Below are 12,483 nucleotides of genomic sequence, written 5' to 3'. Positions count from 1 at the left end.
ACGCTCAAGCTTTCCCTGCCCCAAATATGAGGTACAACATGCACTTTCCTTGTGGGATATAGTTTTGTATTTTTAAATGATCTTCATTTTCATTCACCTCTCCTTTTAATTTGAATAACTCCGATAATTTTAAATGAACATACTTATTCGTATACTGTACCACCTCCTTAATACTACTTGTATCATCAACCTGTGTTTCCTGAAAGATATCTCACGCATTCATCTAATCATCAAATATATTATTCAAGTAATTTAAGAAAAATCTTATTTAAAATGTTGTTTTATTAGATTTTCATAATACATAAACATGATTTCTTTAAACAAAACATTGTGTGGTGTGTTACAGACACTACCGTGTGATTTGATGAAGGCGTGATGATGTCTCTTCCCTCTGTAGACCCTTGAGCTCACCCCTCGGTAAGTGAACGGGTGGTGCTTTAAGCTTTTTGCCATTTTAAATTGATTTAGAAATCTCTTGGTGAAAGATTTTTCGGCATCATTTAACAAATTCCTTCCCTTTTTTGTTAGAGACATTTTAAATCACAAGTTTTCCCCATTATCGTTATGGTGCTTCTAACCCGCTCACTGCTGTTTATTTATTTATCACATATTTGATGTTTGTTTTGTAAACTGGTAAGTATGTTTATGTTACTCACTTTTAATTGACATAGCTGCCGTATTAAGTCTAAAAATAAGTAGTTTACTGTATATGTCATTTATAGTAAGCTTCTTTAACCTAAATGCTAGCTTTTTTCTGCAACCTTCTCAACATTCAAGGCGCCGTTTCTTAATAGTAGAGCAGAATAAAATAAGTTTTCCGTTTTATATGTATAAAAAGAGCCAACTAGTAGTGTGGGTCCTTCTTTGACCGGTGGTCGTCTGCAGGACGTTGTTATGAATCTGGGATCACCTGGAACTATCCTGAGTTTGAGTCAAGCATTTCCTGTTCCGAGCTTCAGGTATTTATGTCTCAAAACTTGGGGATAAATTCATGGGTTCAAAAATAATTTTAATATATTTTTCACGGTACTCTCCAACATTCAGGTGTGTATTATTTATAAATATTTTATTATTATTAATTGGTATTTTAAAGAACCAACCAGCAGTGTTCCACCTAAATTATCCGGAGATCGTCTTCAAGAACTGTCAATAATGGTAAAAGCTCCAGGGCCAATTTTATGTCTTAGCCAAGGGTTTCCTGTACCGAGTTTCAGGTAAAAAAAATACACAAACACGTAACTTTTTTGTTTTATAAAAGTAATGCTGTAAAAATTATTTACAATTTAAAACCAGATCGATTTTTATTTTATAATGGTAGCATATTACCAATCCTGTAATCTAATCTAAATTAATTGCAACAAAGAGGGAGAATATTTTTGTGACGGGATTATGGAACTCCTGGCATTCACTATGTAACATTCACCATTCTGCCTATGTTGAAACATCCATATTTTCTCAGCCTGTCTACAAAAATTTAGGCATACTGAATTTTTTTTTAAAGTTTTTAATTTAAGCTATGTGTTTGTTTATTTTTACCAAATACCTAGTAATACATTTTGGACAAAGTGGGGTACTTAGGTATGTATTGGATTTTTTTTGTGATGTGAAAACCTTTTATGTCAGAAAAAATAAGCAATAAATTAATTTGCCCTTCAGTAAACTTTCATTTATAAGTAAAAATATTTTATATTGAATTATAAAGCTTTTATTCTAAAAGTAAAGTTGGATTACAGTCCACAATTTATATTCAAGAACTTAAATTTATATTCAGTACCTTCACAAATAATTCAAATACAATTTTTAAATTAGGAAAATCGGTAGATGGAATTAAATGTGTATTTCTTTTGTTTCAGATGGTATAAGTTTATCGAAGGAACATCCAGAAAACAACCCGTTACTTTGGATGACCGAGTAAAACAAGTCTCGGGAACCTTGATTATTAAAGAAGCCTTAGTCGATGATTCTGGAAAATATCTTTGTGTTGTCAATAATTCGGTTGGAGGTTAGTCATATTTATATGATATTTTCACTATTTATTGTTATATGTATATCGCAACAGAGACAGAAAACATTGTAGAGAAGAGAATATGGAAGTCTAGGCATTTACAGGGCTCATCATCTGTCATTAGCTGGTTTAAGTAGCCACTTTACACACTGTTTTAGTCACTATTCTGCCTATGCTAACTCTCAAATGAATGTTTAGGAAACCACTGTATGACAGGGTTACGAATGACAAAATCAGGTGAGAGTGCAAATCTGAAAGAATGGTAAAACCTCAGATCCTGCCTTTTCGCTCTATTGCATAGAACAATAACATTCCAAATTTTTGGTTTAACAACAAACGTGTAACGGACGGTTTTGGTTTTTGCTCGCAATTCTCGACCTAAATACCTTCAGCCCGTTATATTGCTGTAAACTGTAGCTAACTTCGTGATTGATAATCATAGAATGGTTCGTGTCCATATTGACGACTATAAGCAGGTGGTGTATTATTACTCTGAGGGTATTAGTACTCAGATATATATGGCAACATAGGACGAGGACGACCAAGAGAGACGTGGCATGATCAGATAAACCAAAATCTTAAGTCTGGTCATGATAGAAACAGACACATCCGAAGCGCATGTATGACAATATGTATAAATGTGGAAGAAACTAGGAGAGTATGTCAGGATAGACGTGTGTGGCGGTCCATCCTCTCTGTCTACCCCTACGGAGAAATGGCGTCATAGTAGTAGTAGTAGCATATGCTAGAACATTAATATTTCTTCAATTCTTCCAAACATCGAGACACACTCAAAATATTCCTACTTTGAGGTTAGATTCTTTATTAAAGAATGTGTTTTTAATTCATTAATTAATAAATTTTAATGATACATACTTCATTTAATTAAAAATGTAGTCTTCTTCTTCTTCTTCATTGTCTTGCTCAATGCTGAGCGTCATGGTCTGTTGGGATGTCAGGCTCTAGGTATATGATACACCTGCATTTCTACCGATTCCGAGCCGAGTTAAGGACAGTGTTTAATAAGTATTTCGTTAGTTCCTTTATTTGCTCAGTCGATCTTATAGGAGGCCATCTATTCGTAACATACAAATATAGTATTCTGTAGTTTAAGTTTTTTAAATTTAATTACATTTTTTTTTGCGTTTAGGTGAATCCGTTGAGACTGTTCTTACCGTGACTGCGCCATTAAAAACAACAATTGAACCTGCTACCCAAACTGTTGACTTTGGAAGACCAGCTCTATTCACGTGCCGATTTGAAGGGAATCCAATCAAAACAATCAACTGGCTGAAGGATGGAAAGGACATTAACCATCATGATGCTATTCTTCGGTATAATGACTTTAATTTTTGATAAACAAATGCCTTTGCTTATAAAAAAATATGTCCTCTTAAAACCCTGCAATATCAAACCTTTGTTTTGCAATTTTGTTATTGTGGATTGAAATATTTCTTAGTATTTTATGTGAAAATTAATAATGTAATTAATAATGTACGCATTCCTTCTTGCGACTCATATTTTTTTTAAACTTTTATTTTATTTATTTTTCAAAAATATTTACAAAATATTCTTAAATTAAAGTCCTGCTGAGTTGCATACATACAACTCGTCAGCAACATACAACTCGTCAGTGTATTTATGTCCTTGATTACAAATTCATCAGAAATACTAAAACTTTAAATTTAATTACTTTTTACTTTTAGTATAGCTGTTTCTTTTCTAAACATTCAACGTTATTGTTTTAAAAGTATTATTATGTAATGGAGAATAGATATATTTATATAAGGTAGCAAACTGATAAATTCATCACACTATTTTTTACACAAAAATTATTGAATATCTAACAAGTCTTTTTATCTAAACTTCAGAATTGATTCCGTGAAGAAAGAAGACAAAGGAATGTACCAGTGTTTTATCAGGAATGATCAAGAAAGTGCAGGAGCCAGTGCAGAACTTAAACTTGGAGGAAGATGTATGTTATCCATTATTATTTTCATCAAGATTTTTAAAACAGTATTTTAAGAAATATATTTTTACAGAATGAATGTGATTTTAGTCGAACCACCTCAGATCCGTCACAGTTTTGGAGAAAGGACACTGAACCCAGGACCCGCTGTTGAGTTGAAATGTATTGCTTCTGGAAATCCTACACCCGAACTGTCCTGGGAACTTGATGGACGTCGGCTTCAGAATACAGAGAGATTCCAGGTACTATACTAATCAACTAATATTAGTATATTGTCGTTTCGCCGGCAATATCTGTTGCGTGAATCTGGGATCTTTGATCCGTGAGTCCACGACACTAGCCACGGGATCACAAGCCGATTGCTGGCTCGATGACGATGTAACCACTTAATAATGACTTTTTAATGTTTACCTGTTTTGAGATGCACCTGTCTCTTCTTCAGGGCTATCACCACATTAAAATGTAAATACTAAAATATGCCATTTTTTGATGCATTGTTTGTGTAAAATAGGAGATTTCACACAAAATTTAAGTTTTGCAAGGAGATCGGGGGATTTCATTTTATCCTCTATTAATTTATACTATGTTAGGTCAACTTGCCCATCACATATCGCGTACCACATCTGAGGACTTAAGTCTCCTTGGCAGAACCCACATACGAGGAAAAGTTGCAAACAATACAATAGCAGTTAGTCAAACATAAGTCTCCTATTTTGAAGAGAGTTGATTCTATGGTACTGCATACTTTTACTATAGTTAGCGAAGTCAAGGTTCAACCGGTAATCAACCTGTTTAAAAAAATTTATGTTGTATCTATTTTTTAAGGTTGGCCAATATGTGACCGTTGATGGAAATGTGGTCTCTCATTTAAATATCTCTTCTATTCACACAAATGATGGTGGTTTGTACAAGTGCATCGCTACTAGCAAGGTAAAAAATATTTTTTAAATATTTATTTTGATGTCTTTTGTAACTATATACATGTAATATTGTTGTGTTATTTGATTGGTGGTAATAGTCATAACTAACTTTTCTATGTGTTGATTGTTTGATCATTAGTTATAGTTAAAAGTCAGAAGTAATACTCAATGAAAATGAAAAAAGAATAAAAATTTGTATTAACCTTGTGTGGCTATGTTGTCACATGAGTCTAAATAGAATACAAAACTTAATACACATATCTCTCTTATTTTTAAAGTCATATTTTGCTATACCAGTCCTAAATGTTGTGATTATTTTTATAAATTATAGTAAATATATTAAACACTTGTGTCATTGTCACTTACTAACGTGTCTGGCTGGATCAAACCCTGCTACTCCAATATGCGGCTACGGATATCGCCTTGTCATTTGTCACAATAAGGTCTCCAGGAGTGCAGCTTTCTCCCATGAGCGGGCATGTCAGTAGGCGACTGTCGTCCCGGGTCGCACCGCAGTCACACAGGATGCCATTACCAAAGAGGTACCTCCCCACCTTTGGAGATTCATACATATTATGTATATTGGGTTTTTTAAAAATATATAGCTGTATTTCAAAATATCTTGTCCTTTTCTTACTCTTACACGACATTACAGCAACATTTACATAGAGATTTTTTAGCATAGTCTTAATTGAATACGTTTTCAAAATTTAAAACTATTAAATACTTCTGATTTTTAACTAGGTATTAATTGTGATCAAACGGATCAATCAGTCAGCTCTAAGGGCCGTTACCATTTTAAAGTAGGTATGTAAATATGGCTTCAAAGCATCCCTTTTTAAAATTATTTTTACTGTCTTAAATTAGGTTGGAAATGCAGCACATTCTGGTCGAGTAAATGTGTATGGTCTTCCATTCATACGCAAAATGGACAAACACTCCATAGTAGCCGGTGATACCCTCATTGTGCACTGCCCTGTTGCCGGTTATCCGATTGATTCCATCGTCTGGGAGAGGGACAACAGAGTACTGCCGATCAACCGAAAGCAGAAAGTATTCCCCAACGGAACCCTCATCATCGAGAATGTGGAAAGGACAAGTGACCAAGCGACCTATACCTGTGTTGCCAAGAATGTTAAAGGATACAGCGTTCGTGAATCTCTCGAAGTCAAAGTAATGGGTAAGTTGTTGTATTCCATTTATTCCTTGAAAATTTCAGAGAAACTAGTTTCATGGTGTATTGTAAAGTAAAGAATTATGTGGTTTGATACCCCTTTTTGAATTTTTTGAATATTCAAAAAGTATATTTGCATCAGCCTCGTGGTGTAATGGTCAGCACGTTTGCCTACCATGCAAGAGGTCTCGGGTTTGATTCCCGACATGGTTAATATGAAATATTAATTATTATTATATAAGCGTGTTTTTACAGTAGAATATTTCATAGTCCCTGGATTGGTACCTTAAGCGTAAGACTGATCATCTTACCTTCATGTAACAAAAATGATTAAGATACGCTGTGATTGGTGTACATATGCAGTGCCCTATGCACCATTAGGTGCGAAAAGGGAATGATGATGATATTTGCATTCTCTTTGACTTTTTATCTGTTTATGGCAGGCAAATGAAAAAAATAGTTTTGAGTGAGAAATAGAACCAGAACCCTGCACAAGTGTTTTCCACTCGATGGCTATTCAGTAAAAATCCTGAAAAGGGAAATCGAGTAGAGATAAGATAAAATGGACTAGCACCTGAAGTGTAAGATTGATCATCTTAGTACACTGCTGGTTGGTAATAGCAAAATGATGATGATGTCTTTTTAAAACAAAGCAGTTGTTTCAAAAAAATTTTTTTAGTAAAATGCAATTTCAAATAATGTTTACTGCGCATTAAAAAATTTAAAGCAAATATGTATTGATGAATTCTTAGTTTCAAAACAGATTGCTGAATAGTCAAAATATTTTGTTAGTATAAAAATAGAATTAAAATTGTCTATTCGTATTTGAATTTGATTATTATGTTTTTTAACAGGTAATTTTGATAAGAAAAATGTCTAACCAGAGGATCTTCTGTTCGTGTGACTTATGTTTTTAAACTTTTCTATTTCAGTGTCCATATTTGAATTTTTTGATAACCAGGACTTTTAACATCTTTTCAGCATTTTCAGTTAGTGGATTTTTCTATATTGAAGTGCATATGTGTTTTTTTGTCTTTTTTACAGTTTGAATAGTTGAAATTGATACTGCGATAATGTTTCAACAAAATTATGTCCCGCCAAAAGTGTATGAATTAGTATACATTTTCACCCCCTACCAATCCAAACGTAGTTTATTATAATTAAGTAGTAAATATATAACCGAAATTCACAGAAACCTGTTCAAATTAAATTATTTTTGTACTAGTCCCCCCTCAAATTATACCATTTGAGTTTGGTTCGGATCCCGTGGATGCGGGTGATATGACCACTGTGCAATGTGCAGTTAGCAAAGGAGATATGCCTGTAGACATATCTTGGAGCTTGAATGGAGTCACTATCAGCCAAAACAACATTCCCGGAATTGTAATAACAAAAATGAACAAAAAAGTGTCTGCCCTTAGTATTGATTCTGTAAAGGCGGAACACCGGGGAAATTATGTTTGCGCTGTGAAGAATATTGCTGGAACTGCCAACCAGTCGGCTATTTTAGATGTCAACGGTAGATCCAAATAGTTTTTATTCTTCCACATGTAGTTCAGTGTTTTTTGTACTTCGTAAAATTTAATACTTCTATAATTTAAATCCCGACATCCCTTAGTTTCTCCTCAGGTAATGCCTTTTTCTTTTGGAGAAGAGGCATCTAATGCCGGTGACATGGCAGCTGTGCAGTGCATGCTAACTAAAGGCGACATGCCGATTGATATAACTTGGATGCACAATGGGGACGTATTGAAATCTGCAACTAATGGCGTTACTGTTGTTAAAATGAGTCAAAGACTGAGTAGCCTCAGTATAGAATCAGTGACAGCAGCTCATCGAGGAGTGTATACTTGTGTTGCTAAAAATATCGCTGGCTATTCAAATTACTCGGCAGAACTATCTGTTAATGGTACCTTGTCATCACCTTTATAGATAGTGAATTTATTATTTTTATTTTATATGAATTCCTTTCTTTACTGTGGCATCATTTATGTATCTATGGTAAAAATGTTCTAAATCCCAAAATATCTAGAGCATTTCAAGTATTTATTGACACAATTTTTTTATTTTTAATATGAATACATTTTTATTTTGTAATAGTACCCCCATCTATTCACCACTTCGATTTCGGAGATGATCCTATCAATTCTGGTGACACAGTTTCTGTTCAGTGTACAGTAAAAGGTGACTTGCCTCTTTCCATTCAGTGGTTGATGGAGAATACTCCATTAAAACACGGAGACATAGGAATATCGATCAATAAAATCAGTCAAAGAATTTCAACATTAAGTGTTGATTATGTAAAAGCTGAGCACAGGTCCTCGTATACTTGTGTTGCTTCAAATGCTGCCGGGCAAGCTAATTATTCCGCCAACTTGGCAGTCAACGGTATAGTACAAATTTATTGTGGTTAAAAAATTAATTACTTTATGTTACATACCCAATTTTTATTTATTCCCTCCTTTATACCTACACTTATCAATACATATCTTATATTATGGTTTATTTATTTAGTTGCTCCACAAATCAACCCCTTTAATTTTGGTGATGAGACGTTAAATGCCGGTGAAACTGTTTCTTTGACATGCACCGTCAGTAAAGGCGATTTACCTTTGGACATTTATTGGGCTTTGAATGGCAATAATATATCTACTGGAGATAGTATAACAATTGTAAGGACAGGGAAAAGAATTTCTATTCTGAGTGTAGATTCGGTTCAAGCGATTCACAAAGGAAGCTATACGTGTATTGCCAGCAATGCAGCTGGCAAATCAGATCATACAGCGCATCTATATGTCAACGGTAGTATGACTTTGGATGTATAATAGTTGGTGCTTTTTTCTGTTTTGGTTTACATTGTACATTATTATATTTTTCCTTTAAAACAAATGTAGTCGAGTTTTCAGTATTTAATTTGTACTATTTGTATACTTAGTTGGTCCACAAATCATGCCTTTTAACTTTGGTGACGAACCTGCAAATCCCGGCGATATGGTATCCCTTCAGTGCACAGTTAGTAAGGGAGACTTGCCCTTGGAAATTTTCTGGTACTTGAATGGAATCAAAATTAATAAGCAGCATGATGGAATTTCCATTATAAGAACAAGCAATCGAGTAAATACATTAAGTATTGAATCAATCAAAGCGGAACACGGGGGCCTGTTTGCTTGCATCGCATCCAACAAGGCTGGTTCTGTTAATCACACATCAGTGTTGGTAGTTAATGGTACAAAGTGTCTACAGTTTTTCATATGTATTTTAGTTTTATTTATTTCTTTAAATTATTTGTATTTCCCATCCCTTCTTTCTTAAAGTTTCACCCCAGATGACACCATTTGATTTTGGTGAAGAAATACTCAACGCTGGAGATACAGTATCACTAACATGTACAGTCAGCAAGGGTGATCTCCCACTTGACATTACATGGGAATTAAATGGTCAGGTATTGACTACTGGCAATGGAATCATGATAGCGAGAAGTAGTAAAAGAATTTCAATGCTTAGCATTGATGCAGTGCAGGCAATGCACCGAGGGAATTATACATGCTTGGCGAAAAATGAAGCAGGAATGGTTTCACACACGACACATCTTAATGTTAATGGTATTCAATACTTTCAGTGGGATAGATATACTAAATGGTTTTTTATTTTATCATAAAACTTATGTATCTAATTATTATATTTTGATAAATCTGTTATTAATCCCTCCAGTTGCCCCACAAATCATTCCTTTTGACTTCGGCACTGAACCGGTGAATGCGCTCGAAATGGTACTAGTAACATGTACGGTCAGCAAAGGTGACCTTCCTATTGAAATAGGTTGGTTTCGTGGTAATAACAGAATTCTGAATGGTCAGAATGGTGTTTCCATTGCTACATCGAAACGTTCGAGTCAACTTAGCATTGAAAGCGTAGCTCATGATAATCAAGGCTTGTACACGTGCATTGTCAAAAATGTTGCTGGTTCCGTAAATCATTCAGCAGAACTTTCCGTTAATGGTATTTTTCCACATTTGTACTATAGACAATATATAAGTAGTAAAATTATTTTTTACATTATTATATTAGTTTCCTCAATTGTACCTTCTCCTCTGCAAATTTGGCGGGACATCTATGATTGGCAATATAACATATAACTCGAAATTATGATTTGTTAAACCTTTGTTAAAATAATTTATTCTGCGAATAGCATTAAACATCGCCATATTACCTTTTATTTGATGTATTTACTTAATAAAAAAACGAACACCGGAATATACATATTTACGTACCTACACTGTAATCGAACTGACGTTATTATTCACAGTCGCCCCCATCATATCACCCTTTGAGTTTGACGAATCAGTTTTCTATGGTGAATCAGTTCAAATAAATTGCCATATTCCTAAGGGTGATAAACCACTTGCACTTACATGGAATTTTCACGGAAGAGAAATGTCTTCCCACCTTGGTATATCCACAACTAAGGTGGGGGACCGCTCTTCCGTTCTCACGATCTCTTCCGTTATGGCGGGACACAGCGGTACCTACACGTGTACTGCCACTAATTCTGTTGGCACCGCCAGCTACACGGCCTCCTTAAACGTTCAGGGTATATTATTGCACACTTCTGGCTTTTATATTATTTATTATATGCTTTTATTATTTGAGTTATATTTTATTTGCATGACTTTGTTTTAAAAAGTTGAATTATTTTTTTCTTCAAAACCTGCATTATAGGGAAACGTTTTTTTACGCTCGTACCGAATGACAACTTTGACATCATATTTTTTGTTAGTATTGCCACACATAGTCCCATTCGAGCTGGAGGACATGGTTTATTCCGGAGAGTCTGTACAACTCCAGTGTCATGTATCCAAAGGGGATATGCCCCTACATATTTCTTGGAATTTTCACGGAAGAGAATTGTCATCTCACCTGGGTATAACGACAATGAAGGCGGGGGATCGAACATCTTTGCTAAGCATTTCCTCAGTAACAGCAGCTCATAGTGGAATCTACACCTGCACAGCGACCAACAAGGCTGGTACCTCCACACACTCTGCCACGGTCCATGTCAATGGTACATCACACTTAGGCGTCACTTCCTTACTTGACTAACCCAGGCTTTGTTAACTGCACTTGCACGCTTCTCACGTTCTTATATTTCATATTATATGTATTGAATTTTATTATCACTTCATCAGCAATATTTATCACATTTTCGTATCACAGTTGCACCTTATATCGTCCCATTTGAAGCTGATGGGTCTGTGTTTGCTGGGGAGTCTGTGCAGTTAAACTGTCACGTATCAAAAGGCGATACGCCAATAGACATTTCATGGAATTTCCATGGTCGTGAAATGTCATCACATTTAGGAATAACAACTACGAAAATGGGTGATCGAACATCATTTTTATCAATATCAACCGTTACTGCTGGCCACAGTGGAAACTACACTTGCATTGCTAAAAATAGAGCGGGGTTTATCAGTTACACAACCTCATTACATGTGAATGGTACAAGTATTTTGCATATGTTTTAGTAATAATGTTTTAGTTGTTTATTTTTATTAAATTTTCCTTTAGTTAAAGATTATGTTTATGAAGAAACCTTCTGTGATCCTGTTATTTACATGCACCTTATATATTTTCTACAGTTGCACCAAACATATTACCATTCGACATAGATCAGGCTTTGTTTTCTGGGGAATCCATACAGCTTTCCTGTCATATTTCTAAGGGCGATATTCCGCTTGACATATCTTGGAACTTTCATGGTTTGGAGGTATCGTCTAATTTGGGAATCACTACCACCAAATTGGGAAGTAGAACGTCTATTTTAACAATTTCTTCAATTACTGGAAAACATAGTGGAAATTATACTTGTGTCGCTAAAAATAATGCTGGAACAGCGACTTACTCGACAACTTTACAAGTCCATGGTAGTCATCTTATTATCGTTGCGTGCACTCTTTTGATTTTTTTTTTATCAATATGTTTTTATTTTTGTTGTAATGGTCTTTATATTCCTCCCCAGTTGCCCCCCACATAATGCCCTTTGAATTAGATGAATCTGTTTTCTCTGGAGAGTCAGTACAAATGACTTGTCATATTACGAAAGGAGATACACCGATCGATATCTCTTGGAACTTTCATGGCCAAGAAATGTCAACACATTTAGGCATCACTACTACCAAAGTTGGCGACAGAACATCGTTTCTTGCAATTTCACCAGTAATGGGAAGCCATAGTGGAAATTACACGTGTATCGCTAGAAATGTTGCTGGAATTGCTACATATACTACAACACTTCGTGTTATTGGTATTTTTGCATACTAAGTATTATTGCCACAATATCCTTTATGCTTCCTAATATTCATACGAATTTATTGTAGTAAATACTACCTGATTGTGTACTTGTTGATTGGTTCTT

At 34.7% G+C, this 12,483-nt stretch overlaps 1 protein-coding gene across 2 annotated transcripts in view; it reads left to right on the top strand.

Annotated features, from left to right (window-relative positions):
* The window catches only part of Dscam1 (Down syndrome cell adhesion molecule 1), a 119,935-nt gene that overhangs the window by 80,166 nt on the left and 27,286 nt on the right, over nt 1-12,483 (top strand). Inside the window, exons 8-14 of one of the 2 annotated variants that reach the window (XM_088229311.1) lie at nt 1,854-2,002; nt 3,156-3,339; nt 3,877-3,980; nt 4,065-4,216; nt 4,800-4,904; nt 5,762-6,074; nt 10,846-11,130. In XM_088229311.1, the coding sequence (XP_088085437.1) occupies nt 1,854-2,002; nt 3,156-3,339; nt 3,877-3,980; nt 4,065-4,216; nt 4,800-4,904; nt 5,762-6,074; nt 10,846-11,130 (1,292 nt within the window). Of the gene's footprint in view, nt 1-1,853; nt 2,003-3,155; nt 3,340-3,876; nt 3,981-4,064; nt 4,217-4,799; nt 4,905-5,761; nt 6,075-9,382; nt 9,671-10,845; nt 11,131-12,483 lie in introns of both variants that reach the window. The other variant, XM_088229312.1, reaches the window with a different exon arrangement.

The sequence above is a fragment of the Micrasema longulum genome, unplaced genomic scaffold, assembly GCF_059751315.1.
Source record: "Micrasema longulum isolate JH-2025_06_02 unplaced genomic scaffold, ASM5975131v1 h1tg000662l, whole genome shotgun sequence".
Classification (NCBI taxonomy): domain Eukaryota; kingdom Metazoa; phylum Arthropoda; class Insecta; order Trichoptera; family Brachycentridae; genus Micrasema; species Micrasema longulum.
Note: the sequence above shows the minus strand (reverse complement) of the source record. Positions and strands in the feature narration are given on the sequence as shown.